The 18,390-nt window shown below is 39.3% G+C and overlaps 1 protein-coding gene across 1 annotated transcript in view; it reads left to right on the top strand.

Moving 5' to 3' along the window:
• The window catches only part of C6 (complement C6), an 82,850-nt gene extending 70,048 nt beyond the window's left edge, over window positions 1-12,802 (top strand). Inside the window, exon 19 of the mRNA XM_070045087.1 lies at window positions 12,627-12,802. Within this exon, the coding sequence (XP_069901188.1) occupies window positions 12,627-12,802 (176 nt within the window). The remainder of the gene's footprint in view (window positions 1-12,626) is intronic.
• The last annotated feature ends 5,588 nt before the right edge of the window (window positions 12,803-18,390 follow it).

Genomic DNA, 18,390 nt, shown 5'->3' with positions numbered 1-18,390 from the left:
TTTTATTTGAGATTTTCTTGTTTCTTGAGGTAGGCTTGTATAGCTATAAACTTCCCTCTTAGAACTGCTTTTGCTGCATCCCATAGGTTTTGGATCGTCGTATTTTCATTGTCATTTGCCTCTAGGTATTTTTTGATTTCTTCAGTGAACTCTTGGTTATTTAGTAATGTATTGCTTAGACTCCATGTGTTTGTGTTTTTTACGTTCTGTTCTCTGTAATTGATTTCTAATCTCATAGCGTTGTGATCAGAAAAGATGCCTGATATGATTTCATTTTTCTTAAATTTACTGAGGCTTGATTTGTGACCAAAGATGTGATCTATCCTGGAGAATGTTCCATGTGCACTTGAGAAGAAAGTGTAATCTGCTGTTTTTGGATGGAATTTCTTCTAAATGGCAATTAAATCTACCTGGTCTATTGTATCATTTAAAGCCCTTGCTTTCTTACTAATTTTCTGTTTGGATGATCTGTCCATTGGTGTAAGTGAGGTGTTAAAGTCCCCCACTATTATTGTGTTACTGTCGATTTCCTCTTTTACAGCTGTTAGCAGTTGCCATATGTATTGAGGTTCTCCTGTGTTGGGTGCATGTATAATTGTTATATCTTCTTCTTGAATTGATCCCTTGATAATTATGTAGTGTCCTTCCTTGTCTCTTGTAACATTCTTTATTTTAAAGTCTATTTTATCTGATAGGAGTAGCACTACTCCAGCTTTCTTTTGATATCCATTTGCATGGAATATCTTTTTCCATCCCCTCAGTTTCAGTCTGTATGTATCCCTAGGTCTGAAGTGGGTCGTTGTAGACAGCACATATATGGGTCTTGTGTTTGTATCCATTCAGTGAGCCTCTGTCTTTTGGTTGGAGCATTTAATCCATTCACGTTTAAGGTAATTATCAATACATATGTTGCTATTACCATTTTCTTAATTGTTTTGGGTTTGCTTTTGTAGGTCCTTTTCTTCTCTTTTGTTTCCCACTTAGAGAAGTTCCTTTAGCCTTTGTTCTAGAGCTGGTTTTGTGGTGCTGATTTCCCTTAGCTTTTGCTTGTCTGTAAAGCTTTTGATTTCTCCATCGAATCCTAATGGGATCCTTGCCGCGTAGAGTAATCTTGGTTGTAGGTTCTTCCCTTTCATCACTTTAAATATGTCATGCCACTCCCTTCCAGCTTGTAGAGTTTCTGCTGAGAAATCAGCTCTTAACCTTATGGGAGTTACCTTCTATGTTATTTGTCATTTTTCCCTTGCTGCTTTCAATAATTATTCTTTGTCTTTAAGTTTTGCCAGTTTGATTAGTATGTGTCTCAGTATGTTTCTCCTTGGGTTTATCCTGTATGGGACTCACTGCACTTCCTGGACTTGGGTGGCTATTTCCTTTCCCATGTTAGGGAAGTTTTCAACTATAATCTCTTCAAATATTTTCTCGGGTCCTTTCTCTCTCTCTTCTCCTTCTGAGACCCTATGATGTGAATGTTGTTGTGTTTAATGTTGTCCCAGAGGTCTCTTAGGCTGTCTTCATTTCTTTTCATTCTTTTTTTTTATTCTGCTCCACAACTGTGAATTCCACCTTTCTGTCTTCCAGGTCACTTATCCGTTCTTCTGCCTCAGTTATTCTGCTATTCTGATTCCTTCTAGTGTAGTTTTCATTTCAGTTACTGTATTCTTCATCTCTGTTTGTTTGTTCTTTAATTCTTCTAGGTCTTTGTTAAATATTTCTTGCATCTTCCCGTTCTTTGCCTCCATTCTTTTTTGGAGGTCCTGGATCATCTTCACTAACATTATTCTGAATTCTTTTTCTGGAAAGTTGCCTATCTCCACTTCATTTAGTTGTTTTTCTGGGGTGTTATCTTATTCCTTCATCTGGTACATAGCCTTTTCATCTTGTCTATCTTTCTGTGAATGTGGTTTTTGTTCCACAAGCTGCAGGATTGTAGTTCTTCTTGCTTCTGCTGTCTTCCCTCTGGTGGATGAGGCCATCTAAGAGGCTTGTGCAAGTTTCCTGATGGGAGGGACTGGTGGTGGGTAGAGCTGGCTGTTGGTCTGGTGGGCAGAGCTCAGTAAAGCTTTAATTCGCTTGTCTGCTGATGGGTGGGGCTGGATTCCCTCTGTGTTGGTTGTTTGGCCTGAGGCAACTCAACACTGGAGCCTACCTGGGCTCTTTGTTGGTGCCAATGGCGGACTCTGGTAGGGGTCATGCCAAGGAGTATTTCCCTGAATTTCTGCTGCCAGTGTCCTGTCCTTATGGTGAGACACAGCCACCCCCCACCTCTGCAGGAGACCCTCCAACACTAGCAGGTAGATCTGCTTCAGTTTCCTAAGGAGTCACTGCTCCTTCCCCTGGGTCCCGATGTGCACACTACTTTGTGTGTGCCCTCCAAGAGTGGAGTCTCTGTTTCCCCCAGTCCTGTCAAAGTCCTGAAATCAAATCCTGCTAGCCTTCAAAGTCTGATTCTCTAGGAATTTCTCCTCCTTTCCTAGGTTAGGAAGACTGACGTGGGGCTCAGAACCTTCACTCCAGTGGGTTGATTTCTGTGGTATAAGTATTCTCCAGTTTGTGAGTCACCCACCCTGCAGTTATGGGATTTGATTTTATTGTGATTGCGCCCCTCCTACCATCTCACTGTGGCTTCTCCTTTTGTCTTTGGATGTGGGGTATCTTTTTTGGTGAGTTGCAGTGTCTTCCTGTTGAAGATTGTTCAGCAGTTAGTTGTGATTCCAGTGCTCTCACAAGAGGGAGTGAGAGCACGTCCTTCTACTTCGCCATCTTGAACAAACCTGTGACTGGCCTCTTTCCACATAATGTTCAATGTCTGCAAAAGCCTATATGGACATTCTGTGATTTACTTAATCAATCTCCTGTTAGTCCTTCAGATTTTTCCCAAGATTTTGCTATTATAAGCAGTGTTGTAATAGACAAATCTATCACAGATAGATCTATACTCTAAGACCATTTCTTTAGGCTATACCTTAGAAAATGGAATTTCTAGATAAATATTATTTTAAAATATAAAGTCTTTCTTGGTACAATGTATCAACTTGCTTTCTAGAAACGTTTTTATCATATTAAATTCATATTGACCATGTGTCATAAAGACTGCCTTCCATACCCTCACCAAAACTTGGAACTGTTACCCCTTTATAGCTCTGCCTATTTGATACTTAAGAGGTAGCATTACCTTTCCATTTTCTGTAAGTGTATTGCCTATAGGCATTTCATTTGTAATTGCTTAAAAACAGAAACTTCACAGCAGTACATCTGTCTAAGATGAAATTGGAACCTGAAATAGTACAATTAAGCTTCATATAATACATAAATATGGGTTGAAGATTAGGATTTAACAGAACTCAAATAAGCAGCTAGATTTCCCTTATGGCACACCTTCAAAAACTCATCTGAAATCAAGGCATAAATTAAGCAATGGAAAATTATTGAATTGCTAACATCCAACTTTTGCCAAAACCACGTTACTTTTCAAAAACAAAGACAAAAACCTTATTATTACCCTTAGCTTCTCTTTCACTTTTCAAACCAATATTCTTCAACTCAGTCCTTGAAAAGGGGAGAGACCTTATAACCCACATCTAGGTTCTTCCTGATCCACTTAAAACTGATTATCAAGACCCAGCTCCCTTGACGGGTGGTGGGATTGAATCCACGATAGAGGGTCACCATGGGTGGCACAGTCAGCAGGCCATCTGATGGTGGCAACTCAGCAGGTCAGTGTCTGGGGGTTCTGACCTTCAACCATATCGAAACAAGGCAATTTCATGTAAGAGACTGCAAACTAGGGCCAGACATGTACAGTGCCCAACTCTAAACATTATTAAATCATCACGTAGGTAAACATTACTACTCATTTTTTTGCTGCCTGACCCACACCATTATCCAACTGACATCTCTCTCAGAGAAAATAATTTTCAGTAGACAAGAGCTGAAAATACTATGCAACTATGTATTTATTTAAATAGTGTATTTAAAATATAACTTTTTCTCTAAAAATTATAATGTACAAACATTATTGTCAAATATACATACAGAAAATAAAAGGGATTTGGACAGCAGGGAGGATAAATGGTTCCTGTCTGTACCACAATAGGTAGTACAGGTATTTGGGGATGTGTTTAGTGTTAGCATCTGTTTTCCTTAATTATCATGGAGAAAGAACTTCATGGAACTCTTCTACTGCAAAGAGTTTCTTTTTCTTTTTTTCCTTTTCCCACAAATAATTCTTTCCAAGCCTGTCTAACAATAGGTGGCTTATGATTTAGTCAAAATCTACCTTTACCATTAGCCCTTTGCAGGACGTATATCTAAATACCACAATTCCTAGGAGTCTAAGTTTGTCTTTAAAAAAGAACATAAAGAGAGAAACACCCAGCTCTACCCACCGCCAGTCCCTCCCATCAGGAAATTTGCACAAGCCTCTTAGATAGCCTCATCCACCAGAGGGCAGACAGCAGAAGCAAGAAGAACTACAATCCTGCAGCCTGTGAAACAAAAACCACATTTGCAGAAAGATAAGATGAAAAGGCAGAGGGCTATGTACCAGATGAAGGAAGAAAATAAAACCCCAGAAAAACAACTAAATGAAGTGGAGATACACAACCTTCCAGAAAAAGAATTCAGAATAATGATAGTGAAGATGATCCGGGACCTCGAAAAAACAATGGAGGCAAAGATCAAGAAGATGCAAGAAATGATTAACAAAGGCCTAGAAGAATTAAAGAACAAACAAACAGAGATGAACAATACCATAACTGAAATGAAAAATACACTAGAAGGAATCAATAGCAGAATAACTCAGGCAGAAGAAGAAAAGTGACCTGAAAGACAGAATGGTGGAATTCACTGCTGTAGAACAGAATAAAGAAAAAAGAATGAAAAGAAATGAAGACAGCCTAAGAGACCTCTGGGACAACATTAAACACAACAACATTCACGTCATAGGGTCCCAGAAGGAGAAGAGAGAGAGAAAGGACCCGAGAAAATATTTGAAGAGATTATAGTTGAAAACTTCCCTAACATGGGAAAGGAAATAGCCACCCAAGTCCAGGAAGTGCAGTGAGTCCCACACAGGATAAACCCAAGGGGAAACACACCGAGACACATACTCATCAAACTGGCAAAACTTAAAGACAAAGAAAAATTATTGAAAGCAGCAAGGGAAAAATGACAAATAACATAGAAGGTAACTCCCATAAGGTTAAGAGCTGATTTCTCAGCAGAAACTCTACAAGCTGGAAGGGAGTGGCATGACATATTTAAAGTGATGAAAGGGAAGAACCTACAACCAAGATTACTCTACGCGGCAAGGATCCCATTAGGATTCGATGGAGAAATCAAAAGCTTTACAGACAAGCAAAAGCTAAGGGAAATCAGCACCACAAAACCAGCTCTAGAACAAAGGCTAAAGGAACTTCTCTAAGTGGAAAACAAAAGAGAAGAAAAGGAACTACAAAAGCAAACCCAAAACAATTAAGAAAATGGTCATAGGTACATACATATCAATAATTACCTTAAACGTGAATGGATTAAATGCTCCAACCAAAAGACACAGGCTTGCGGAATGGATGCAAAAAGAAGACCCATATATATGCTGTCTACAACAGACCCACTTCAGACCTAGGGACACATACAGACTGAAACTGAGGGGATGGAAAAAGATATTCCATGCAAATGGATATCAAAAAAAAAGCTGGAGTAGCACTACTCCTATCGGATAAAATAGACTATAAAATAAAGAATGTTACAAGAGACATGGTAGAGCACTACATAATGATCAAGGGATCAATTCAAGAAGAAGATATAACAATTATATATGCAACCAACACAGGAGCATCTCAATACATAAGGCAACTGCTAACAGCTGTAAAAGAGGAAATCGACAGTAACACATAATAGTGAGGGATTTTAACACCTCATTTTCACCAGTGGACAGATCATCCTAAATGAAAATAAAAAAGGAAACAGAAGCTTTAAATGACACAATAGACCAGATAGATTTAATTGATATTTATAGGACATTCCATCCAAAAACAGCAGATTACACTTTCTTCTCAAGTGCGCACGGAACGTTCTCCAGGATAGATGACATCTTGGGTCACAAATCAAGCCTCAGTAAATTTAAGAAAACTGAAATCATATCAGGCATCTTTTCTGACCCCGACGCTATGAGATTAGAAATTAATTTCAGGGGAAAAAACGTAAAAAAGACAAACACATGGAGAAGTTACCTAATAAACAAGAGATCACTGAAGAAATCAAAGAGGAAATCAAAAACTACCTAGAGGCAAATGACAATGAAAACACGATGATCCAAAACCTATGGGATGCAGCAAAAGCAGTTCTAAGAGGGAAGTTTATAGCTATACAAGCCTACCTCAAGAAACAAGAAAAATCTCAAATAAAAAATCTAACCTTACACCTAAAGGAACAAGAGAAGGAAGAACAAACAAAACCCAAAGTTAGCAGAAGGAAAGAAATCATAAACACCAGAGCAGAAATAAATGAAATAGAAACAAAGAAAACAATAGCAAAGATCAATAAAACTAAAAGCTGGTTCTTTGAGAAGATAAACAAAATTGATAAACCATTAGCCAGACTCATCAAGATAAAGAGGGAGAGGACTCAAATCAGTAAAATTAGAAATGACAAAGGAGAGTTACAAAAGACACCACAGAAATACAAAGCATCCTAAGAGACTACTAAAAGCAACTCTTTGCCAATAAAATGGACAACCTGGAAGAAATGGAAAAATTCTTAGAAAGCAATAAACTTCGAAGACTTAACCAGGAAGAAATAGAAAATATGAACAGACCAATCACAAGTAATGAAATTGAAACTGTGATTAAAAATCTTCCAACAAACAAAAGTCCAGGACCAGATGGCTTCACAGGTGAATTCTATCAAACATTTAGAGAAGAGGTAACACTCATCCTTCTCAAACTCTTCCAAAAAATTGAGGAGGAAGGAACACTCCCAAACTCATTCTATGAGGCCACCATCACCCTGATACCAAAACCAGACAAAGATACTACAAAAAAAGAAAATTACAGACCAATGTCACTGATGAATATAGATGCAAAAATCCTCAACAAAATACTAGCAAACAGAATACAACAACACATTAAAAGGATCATACACCATGATCAAGTAGGATGTATTGCAGGGATGCAAGGATTCTTCAATATACGCAAATCAATCAATGTGATACACCATATTAACAAACTGAAGAATAAAAACCATATGATCATCTCAATAGATGCAGAAAAAGCTTTTGACAAAATTCAACACTGGTTTATGATAAAAACTCTCCAGAAAGTGGGCATAGAGGGAACCTACCTCAACATAATAAAGGCCATATACGACAAACCCACAGCAAACATCATTCTCAATGGTAAAAAACTGAAAGCATTTCCTCCAAGATCAGGAATAAGACAAGGATGTCCACTCTCACCACTATTATTCAACATATGTTTGGAAGTCCTAGCCTCGTCAGAGAAGAAAAAGAAATAAAAGGAATACAAATTGGAAAAGAAGAAGTAAAACTGTCACTGTTTGCAGATGACATGATACATAGAGAATGCTAAAGATGCCACCAGAAAACTACTAGAGCTAATCAATGAATTTGGTAAAGTAGCAGGATACAAAATTAATGGACAGAAATCTCTTGCATTCCTATACACTAATGATGAAAAATCTTAGAGAGAAATTAAGAAAACACTCCCATTTACCACTGCAACAAAAAGAATAAAATACCTAGGAATAAACCTAGCTAAGGAGACAAAAGACCTGTATGCAGAAAACTATAAGACACTGATGAAAGAAGTTAACAATGATACTAACAGATGGAGAGATATACCATGTTCTTGGATTGGAAGAATCAATATTGTGAAAATGAATCTACTACCCAAAGCAATCTACACATTCAGTTCAATCCCTATCAAATTACCAATGGCACTTTTTACGGAACTAGAACAAAAAATCCTAAAATTTGTATGGACACACAAAAGACCCCGAATAGCCAAAGCAATCTTGAGAACGAAAAACGGAGCTGGAGGAATCAGACTCACTGACTTCAGACTATACGACAAAGCTACAGAAATCAAGACAATATGGTACTGGCACAAAAACAGAAATATAGAAACAGAAATATATATGGAAAAGGATAGAAAGCCCAGAGGTAAACCCGTGCACCTATGGTCAACTAATCTATGACAAAGGACGCAAGGATATACAGTGGAGAAAAGAAAGTCTCTTCCATAAGTGGTGCTGGGAAAACTGGATGGCTACATGTAAAAGAATGAAATTAGAACACTCCCTAACACCATACACAAAAATAAACTCACAATGGATTAGAGGCCTAAATGCAAGACCGAACACTATAAAACTCTTAAAGGAAAACATATGAAGAACACTCTTTGACATAAATCAAAGCAAGATCTTTTTTAATCCACCTTCTAGAGTGATGGAAATAGAAACAAAAATAAACAAATGGGACCTAATGAAACTTAAAAGCTTTTGCACAGCAAAGAAACCATAAACAAGACACAAGGACAATCCTCAGAATGGGAGAAAATATTTGCAAACGAATCAACGGACAAAGGATTAGTCTCCAAAATACATAAACAGCTCATGCAGCTCAATATTAAAAAAAACAAACAACCCAATCAAAAAATGGGCAGAAGACCTAAATAGACAGTTCTCCAAAGAAGACATACAGATGGTCAAGAAGCACATGAAAAGCTGCTCAACATCACTAATTATTAGAGAAATGCAAATCAAAACTACAAAGAGGTATCACCTCACACCAGTTAGAATGGGCTTCATCAGAAAATCTACAAACAACAAATGCTGGAGAGGGTGTGGAGAAAAGGGAACCCTCTTGCACTGTTGGTGGGAATGTAAATTGATACATCCACTATGGAGAACAGTATGGAGGTTCCTTAAAAAACTAAAAATAGAATTACCATATGACCCTGCAATCTCACTACTGGGCATATACCCAGAGAAAACCATAATTCAAAAAGACACATGCACCCCAATGTTCATTGCAGCACTGTTTACAATAGCCCTGTCATGGAAACAACCTAAATGCCCATCGACAGACGAATGGATAAAGAAGATGTGGTACATATATACAATGGAATATTACACAGCCATAAAAAGGAAAGAAACTGGGTCATTTGTTGAGACATGGATGGATCTAGAGATTGTCATACAGAGTGAAGTGAGTCAGAACGAGAAAAACAAATATCGTATATTAACGCATATATGTGGAACCTAGAAAAATGGTACAGATGAACCAGTTTGCAGGGCAAAAATTGAGACTCAGATGTAGAGAACAAATGTATGGACACCAAGGGTGGAAAGCTGCGGGGGGGTGGGGGTGTGATGTGATGAGTTGGGTGATTGGGATTGACATGTATACACTGATGTGTATAAAATTGATGACTAATAAGAACCTACTATATAAAAAAAAATAGGGCTTCCCTGGTGGCACAGTGGTTGAGAGTCTGCCTGCCGATGCAGGGGACACGGGTTCGTGCCCCGGTCCGGGAAGATCCCACATGCCGTGAAGGAGCTAGGCCCGTGAGCCATGGCCGCTGAGCCTGCGCGTCCGGAGCCTGTGCTCCGCAATGGGAGAGGCCCCAACAGTGAGAGGCCCGCATACCGCAAAAAAAAAAAAAAAAAAAAAGATAAAACCTATTTATTAGGTTTATAGACATGTGTGCAATTAAAAAAAAAAAAAACTACTGTTACCTTCAGAAAAAAAAATAAAAGAACATAAAAAGTTTGAATACTTACCAATACTGGTCAAGTTAGCAGAATGTCTTGGGGTAATCATACTAAAACATGAACATTTCTTAATGAGAGATTTAAGTCATTTAAAATATCCTTTGGGGCTTCCCTGGTGGCACATTGGTTGAGAGTCCGCCTGCCGATGCAGGGGACACGGGTTCGTGCCCCGGTCCGGGAAGATCCCACATGCCATGGAGCAGCTAGGCCCGTGAGCCATGGCCGCTGAGCCTGCACGTCCGGAGCCTGTGCTCTGCAACGGGAGAGGCCACAACAGTGAGAGGCCCGTGTACCGCAAAATAAATAAATGTATAAATAAATAAAATATCCTTTGATCCTACACACAGTTAGAAAACTGAAAGCCTTTTTCCCCCTAAAGATATGGTCTGCCTGTGCCAGCCTTCTTAGTTGGTGAGCAAAAGTCAGTGTCACAGAGATTTCTGTTCCTGTAGCACTACAGAACAGAGTCAGTGTACAAACCACAGCATTTATAAAGAGAGGAAACTAAAAATGTATTTTATACCCAACCCACTCATGGCAAATTGGGATATTACTAATTTGGGTTGAACTGAATGTCACCGTGACTAAATTGTGTTCTTGATTACATTTTGTACTACTTTGTTACTCTTTTCCTTCTCTATCAAGAATGAAATGATAAAAAGTTTAAAATGGAACTCCAAAGTGACATAAGTTCACTTTGCAAAACATAGAACACAGAAGCCTCCCCAAGGAGCCTACTTTTATAGCTATCAAATGTTTTATCTAAATTTCAAAAATATCCAGGATCAACCAACAGGAGGGGAAAATGTATTCAGTAAACATCCATTTAGTATCCAATATGCCCAAGTCACTGTACATAGTAAGGTGAGAGGTGTGACGATAAAGGAGCTTTGTACCCTCAAATTGTTCAGTTTGGGGAGTTAATTTTCACAGCTTTTCAAATGATTACATGAATAACTTTAATATAAGACAGTATGTGACAAGAGCGGTAAGAGAGGTAAATACCTTCTGGCCAGGAAGGGTTTCATAAGGATGGAAACATGAGTTAGTGGAGGTGACAGGAAGGGACTTTTCATGCTAATAATCTGAAAATCATCTTGCTAAGAGTATTTAAGCTATAACCATACTACAAGAGTGGTGACCATGGCCTTTCCACAAGCCTGGGGAACTGACAACCTCTCTAGAGGTAGAACAGTCTCCTGTCCTTCACACCAAACCCTATAGTTTCCAACAACAAACAAGACTCTCCCCAACTAGAATTTCTCTAGCTGGTTGGCAAAGGTGTAAAAGGGAAATTCACGCCTGTTCATGAACTATTTCCTACTGAGGACAGGAAGCTTATACGCTTAATGATCATCTCCCCATTCCTTTTCCCTATTTTCTCCCATCAGTTGAGACATGTGGGAAAGAACTGATACCTGCCCCAAAGAGACTAGAGCCTGATTCTCAGGCTGACTCAGATATTTTGGCAACATAAATTATCACAGATCCACCAAATACATTTCTTTTTGAATACTTATACCTGCACCCTCAAATTCAGAATTGAAATCAACTGATGAAGCAGAATTAATTGAGCACCTTGTTAACAACTGAATGGGATAAACAGATGGAAGAACCACAGTTACTGCTCTCTAACAAAGCACTTATAACTGTCTTGGGAGAAAGACATATGAAAAGCTAACTAACAAGAAAGTATAAAAACATCAGAGGTAGTGCTGACAAATTTACACCATTAAAGTTTATTTAAAGGAAACATCAGTCGGGGTATGTGCCTATAAAATGCTTCATGAAAGAGGTGAGGCTTGTAGACATCAGACATGTGGGGAACTGGAAAGAGCACATCAGTCCGGCAAAGGAAGGGGCTAGTGTGGGCAAAGGACACAACCTGGAACACCTTCGGGGTCTTGCTTGGGAAAGAGAGAGGGAGTCACTCTACCTGGGACGGAGAAAGCAGAAAAGATAATGTTGTGAAGGGATGTTGAGACCATCTGTGGAGGACCTTGAACTTTGACTAAAACATGTGTATGTATAAATGAGCCTATATCCATTTACTTAAAACTCGTTTAATATGCTTGGCTTTGGTAACTTTACCCCTAAATGATCATTTTAAAACTCTTTCATGAACACAAGATTTATATGAATTATGAAGGGTTGGGGTGGTTTTGAAACCAGGCCTTATAAAAGTATCACCCAATTTAACTGCTTATTAAAAATCCAGATCCCTCGTCATAACCCAGGAATATTCTAGAAAGAAATTTAAAATGTGACACAGAGTTATGTTAAAGGAGTTCAGGCTTGCGAGTCATTCATGATTTAAAATATGCCTCTACCACTTACTAATTGTGGGACCATAGGCATATCACTTAGCCTCTCTGAGCTGAGTTTCTTCATCTGTAGAATTAGTATAATGCCATATAGTTCATATGTTTATTGTGAGAATTAAATGAAATAAATCACACAAAGCACTTGGCCTAGTGTGTGGTTTCATGGTGCAGGCTCAATAAATGATACCTTATATAACTGTTCCCAGGTGGTGCCCATGAGAAAAGAACATGAAGGACAGACTGAAGACATTGTGTAAATGGATTGATTGGATGTGGGCAGTGAGAGGGAGGTGTCAGAGGTAGCCCAGCTCTTGCACCTTACTGACTTACCAGTGCCCTCTCCTCTCTTATACCCAGATCACTCCATTCAGCCACAGTTGGGTCACTGCCTTTGTTCCAGCATTCTCACTCATTGCCACCAAAGTGCTCACTGCTCTGGGGACAAGTTAGGTAAATTCAAACCTTAAAGCACTGTGGTGAGTCACACTGTCTCTCTCATTGCAGCTGCCACCTCCAAGTGTGTCTGCCTATTGCCCTCCCAGTGCTTCAAGAGTGGAGACCAGCTCTTCTGCGTCAAAATGGGATCATCAATGAGCCAGAGAACAGTGAACATCTGTGAAGTAGGAGCTGTCAGGTGTGCCAACAGGAAAGTGGAAATACTGCATCCTGGCAGGTGTTAGACCTAACACAGTTACTGATAAACAGATTTACTGCCCCAAAATAATCCCTACAAAAGGACACTCTTGAACCAACAGCAGACTGTCATACCCAGGAGTTACCAACATAAATCCTTTTGTGTTCATTTCACATTATTGTTCTCCCTGCCTCCCATGTCTTCTCCCCTGTCCAGTTCCCATCCATGATGCTCTGTAGCATACCCCTAGGTAATAACGTCCACATCAATCTAATAAATTCTTCTGTTCATGTTGCACTAAAATGATGGGACTTCTGAGGACCTTATGAAGCCTGTGGTATTAAGCATCCTGACAAGTAGAAATCAGAACAAAAACTGTAATTTTCTTCAATGAATCAATAAGCATAGAAATCTACAACAACTTGTATAACACATTCTTGAAAACCAACCTTCATGCATTCACTCAACAAATAATTGTGAATGTCTACAATGTTCCCAGTACTGTTCAAGGTGCTGGGGAATCAGCAGTGACTAAAACATACAAAAGCCCTTGCCTTCATAAAGCTCACATTCATGTGGAGGAGGACATACAGAACATAAAATAAGCAAATAAAATATATGGTATGTTTGATGGTGATAATTGCTATGGAGAAGATAATGCAAGGAAAGGTGAGTCCCATCCTTAATCCTCGTCTTACACGAGGAAATATTCTATAGTTAATAAGCATCACAGTAAGGATGATTGGACTCAAGTGGAAGTTGCCTTGCTTGAAGTAGTTAATAAACTTCTGGAGTTTTCTCCTTAGGAGACTCTCTTTGCCTCAGCTAAAGTGCATCAGAAAGCTTTTAAGCTAAAGTGTGTGATGGATGGAAAATCATAAGAGAACTTCAAAGGAATAATTTTTAAGGTAAGGCATATCTTTCGTATTAGGCCATACCAAGTAGACACCCACTTCTTAGAGTATCATTTTGAATTGAGGAAGAGAAACATCTTTGGAACAGCAGTTCTCAAACACGAGTGCACATTGGAATCGCTTGGAGCACTTGCTAATATAGATGCCTGCGACCTAGCCCCAGTTTCTGGTTCAGCAGTTCTGGGGTGGGGCCTGAGGATCTGTATTTCTAACAACTTTCCATGTGGGACTGCTCATGATGATCAGGGGTGTCGCATTGTGAGAACACTTAGCCTAGAAATGGAGTCATCAAACAGCTAATACAACTACTGAAATAATGATCTCAAAACTTTAGCCAGCCAAGCTCCAAGCAGGTGAGTGGAAGCAGATTCCCTTCCTCTAAAACTCACTGGGATGCCCAGCTAATGGAAGGGGTCTATGAGTCACAGCCACCTGGCAGCACCCTCTTTAGACCTTATACTTTAAATCTCACTCCTCCATCTCATTAATCATAAGATCTTGGCAAAAATATAAAACATCTTGGAATATCAAAGGCTAAGTATGAGGAAGGGAAAAACCAAGAAAGAGAAAACACATTTTCCTGGTGTAACGGCAATTGAGTGGGAATTGATCTTTGCCCAGGAGTCAGTGACGCATCTTTTCCCCAGTCATGCCACCCTACACCCCTCTCACTACAAAAATGGTGCAGGCCACTCTTGTAAGCTTCGTGCCTTCAGCACTCCCAAGACGCCAAAGTGAGGGCAAAGTTTAGGCATGAAATATTCCCACATTCAAAGGAGAACCACCAACAACTGAGTCAAGACACTTTGCTCAGGACTGACGATTCTCACACCAGCTCCACACCTTTCCGGGCTGTACAGCAAGACTAGGGGTGGGAGGGGAGCCATAGGGAGCTGCAGGCGCAGGAAGGCAGTGCTCATAGTAAGAGTCCTGTTATCTCCCTCAAGTCCTTTTCTTCTCCTTGCTGAGGAGGAGGATGCTGTAAGTATCCACGGAAGCCAGGCAACCAAAGCCTTGAAAGAATCATTTGTTAGGGCACCGACATCCAGGATATACAGTGCTGCCCTCGACGGCTGGAGGCTGTGGAATCAGAGCTGCCACTGGTGAGCAGGTTGCTGGAGGAGTTTCTGGGAGGCATGGATTCACACCGGGAGAGTTCTCTCTTACAGGAGCACAAGACCACTTCCTGCCTAGGGCATGCTGAAGGCAGGATGATGACAGAGTGGTCTGCACTGTTTCCATAGTGACAAGGGAGTGCTGTGGCATGACTGGGAAAAAGATGGATGCAGCCCTTTCTACATCTCAGTCCCAGGGTGTAAGGAAAGAATGGAGAACTTTGGTGGTTCCCATGGCTCCCTAGGAAGGAGCAGAGAGAAGAGGAAAAGCAGGCGCTCTGAGGCCACCCTGCATCTTGGACATGAACCTACGGGAAGCATCAAATGGAGACTTAGCTGTCTCTCTCACAGGAAGTTCTGGGGGACAGTGTTGGTAGGAGAAAAGCAAACACCACCCCAGGGAGACACAGGGGCCACCAATAACACAGGACCAGATTCATTGAGAACAAGACCAAAGGGGACACCCCATCACTGACTCCTGCCGTCTCTCTGAGTCCACTTCCTTCCAACACCAGATCCAGCAGATGCAGGGGACAAGGTGTCCTAGAATGAGACATGCCTCTCCATCACTTCTATGAGGGGTAGGAAATTTGCGAGAACAATCCTCATCAAGACCCCAAGTCCTCTGACCCAGAAGCCTGGCTGACACTGGAGGTGGGGAAAGAGATGAGATGTAAATTGGATATAAGATTAGAGACTTAAACTGGACTGACTTTTTAAAATAGTGACTGACCAGCAATCCATGTGATCTGTCTCAGACTTAATTGAGGCAAGAGAAGACAGGGATTTGGCAGAACCTAGAGAAAACCATGACTATTATTAGCTTGCTGGGGCTACCATAACAAAGTACCACAACCTGTGTGGCTTAAAATAACAGAAACATATTGTCTCATGGTTCTGGAGGCCAGAAATCTGAAATCAATCTGTCCACCAGGCCACGTTCCTTCTGAAGACTCTAGGAGAGGATTCTTCCCTGCCCCTCTGGCTTTTGGTGTTTGCCAGAAATCCTTGCCATTCCTTTGTTTGCAGATGCATCACTCCAGTCTTTGCCTCCATTACCTCATGGCCACCTTCACTGCCTTCCTTCTGTGCATGTCTGTCTGCCCAAATGTGCATCATCTTATGAGGAGAGCAGCCTTGTTGGATTAGCGTCCACTCTAATGACCTCATCGTAATTAGATTACATCTGCAAAGACCCTATTTCTAAATAGGTTTACATTCGCAGGTACCAGGGGTTTGGACTTCAACTTATCTTTTACTGCAGACACAATTCAACTCACAGCCCTGTGACTGGGAAAAAAATGTTTCCTGTTTATACCCCATAATATAATCGAAGGTTTATACCAGCTACTGCATTCATATTGTTGGATTAAAATCAGTCAAGCTTGCTTGTTTGCTTTAAAGTACTTTATTCTTTAACTTGTAGCAATCTTCCCTTTTAATGGTCATTGGTTGGTCTTTTTAGCACTTTAGTTACCTTTGTTTCAAAGGATTTTTTTAGTGCAGGAATCCATTACAGTTTGCATTAGGCTAATTTGTATACCATTTACCCGTTGAATTTTTCACACTTTGACATTAATATTTTTTAACGTTTTTATTGGAGTATAATTGCTTTACAACCTTGTGTTAGTTTTTGTATAACAAAGTGAATCAGCTATATGACATTAATATTAATATAGCAATTTAGTACAGTGTTAAGAGCTAGTGATAAAATTGTCATCATGAAGCAGAGCGCAAAACTGAAACATATTAAATACCTGGAATTTGGACCTAGAATCTCCTGCACTGTCCTAGAAGATTAAACAAATTCTAGATCAAAGGTAAAATCTTCATCCTCTTAGGCTATTAGAGATGAATGCTAAGCTTTGGTACCTGTAGCTTAAATAACTGGAAACCAACTCAGGTCTTTTTTTTAACATGGATTTTAATTTTTGTTGATTTTGCAAGATATTGACAAAATAAATGAGACCCCAGTTTAAAGAACTTTATAAATAGATGCGCTATATATTTCAGATGTCCTAGAAGCACAGAGTTCTAAGACTGTGCTTTTTTCCAGTCTTCTGGTGGGGTGATATTCAAGTTTAAATGATGATTTCCTCTTTTTGGCGGTCTTCAGTAAAGCTCACTAAATTTTAGACTAAATTGTTACTCTTTCTACAAAAGCCTGCAACTCCCACAACCAACATTCCTTAGAGTTAAAGACTGAGATCTTCTGTTGTTTCCAGAAGAGCACCCACAAGCTAAACAGAACCCACATCCCTTCCTAAATCCTGAGTAACAAGAATCTGACATATCATGATGGCTCTGGTTGGTGTTGGGAACCAAATACCCTGAGGCTTGATTAACTGGATTCTGAATGGTTGGCTGTCTCCAAGGTCACCTTCATTCTTTTGGGATATATTGTGTGTGGAATCAATGAGGCATCCAGTTTTTAACCAAATAAATGGCCTGCAAAATTATACTTGTATCCATTTTATTTTATGAACATGAGACAGGCCACTGCTACACTATTTGTCTTCTTAATAAGTTCTAGCTACACAGCTTCAGCCCCATGTGTCAAATATCAGTTAGCAGAGGTACGTGTCACCAGTCAAGGGACTCCAAAGGACGGATGGTACATTGAAAATCATGCTCACAAAGATTTATATAGAAGATGTTCATCACATTATTTATAATAGCAAAAAAATGACAGAGCCTAAACGTCCAATAATAAATTATGCCCCCTTTATATGATGGAACAGTATGAGACCACTGACAAGCATCTTTTAAAAAAGATTTTAAAGGACATAATAAAGTGAAAAGTCAGGCTGCAATACTATATATACTGAGAGTTGTGTAAACTGTGTGTATACACATGCCTTTAAAAACAATGACTGGGAGAACGAATCTCTGGAATTTGGAGTTATTTTTATTTTCTTATTTATGTTTTTCTGCATTTGCTAGATTTTCTACAGTCAGCATGCATTTTTTTAAAAATCTTTTTTGTTTTTATTCCAGTCATGAAGGTAACACAAGCTTATTGCAAAAACTTTAGAAAATACAGTACAAAATTTATTCTTTAATAAGTTATTTTCATTTTGATTTGTTCTCGCGCTCACACATTTGTTATTTGTTGTTGTTTGTTGTTAAATATATTATTCAGCATGCATTTTTTTAATATAATCAGTCATGAAAATCATTCTTAAATCTTCTCTTCTACTTAGGTAGAAAAAACACATAGCTAATTCTGCTTGTTTAGAAAATTGATAGCAAATAGGCCTTGGAGTTCAAGCCAGCTCAACTGGTCTGGATTGGCATGCGTAAAGCAGGTAGTAGCTTTCAGCCAGACATGTGAACCTCACACGGATGCATTCATTCATTCAAAGCATTGTCTGAATACCTGCTAAGTCACAGGGTTAGACCTATAATTGTGCAAAGATTTTGGACGTACTTACAGTACACTGGGAAGATTTTAAAGATATAATTAAATCAGTATTATACAAAATAGAAAGCTATTTAAAAATTACAGGTACAAATAACATCTTTAGGGAATTAAAAAAAACTGGACAGTTAATAAAATAAAATCAAGCCTAAATTCTCAAAGTTTTGTTACAGTTGGAGACACT

This window comes from Globicephala melas, chromosome 3 (assembly GCF_963455315.2).
Source record: "Globicephala melas chromosome 3, mGloMel1.2, whole genome shotgun sequence".
NCBI classification, from domain to species: domain Eukaryota; kingdom Metazoa; phylum Chordata; class Mammalia; order Artiodactyla; family Delphinidae; genus Globicephala; species Globicephala melas.
The sequence above is the reverse complement of the archived record's forward strand: the minus strand, read 5'-3'. Positions and strand labels throughout refer to the sequence as shown.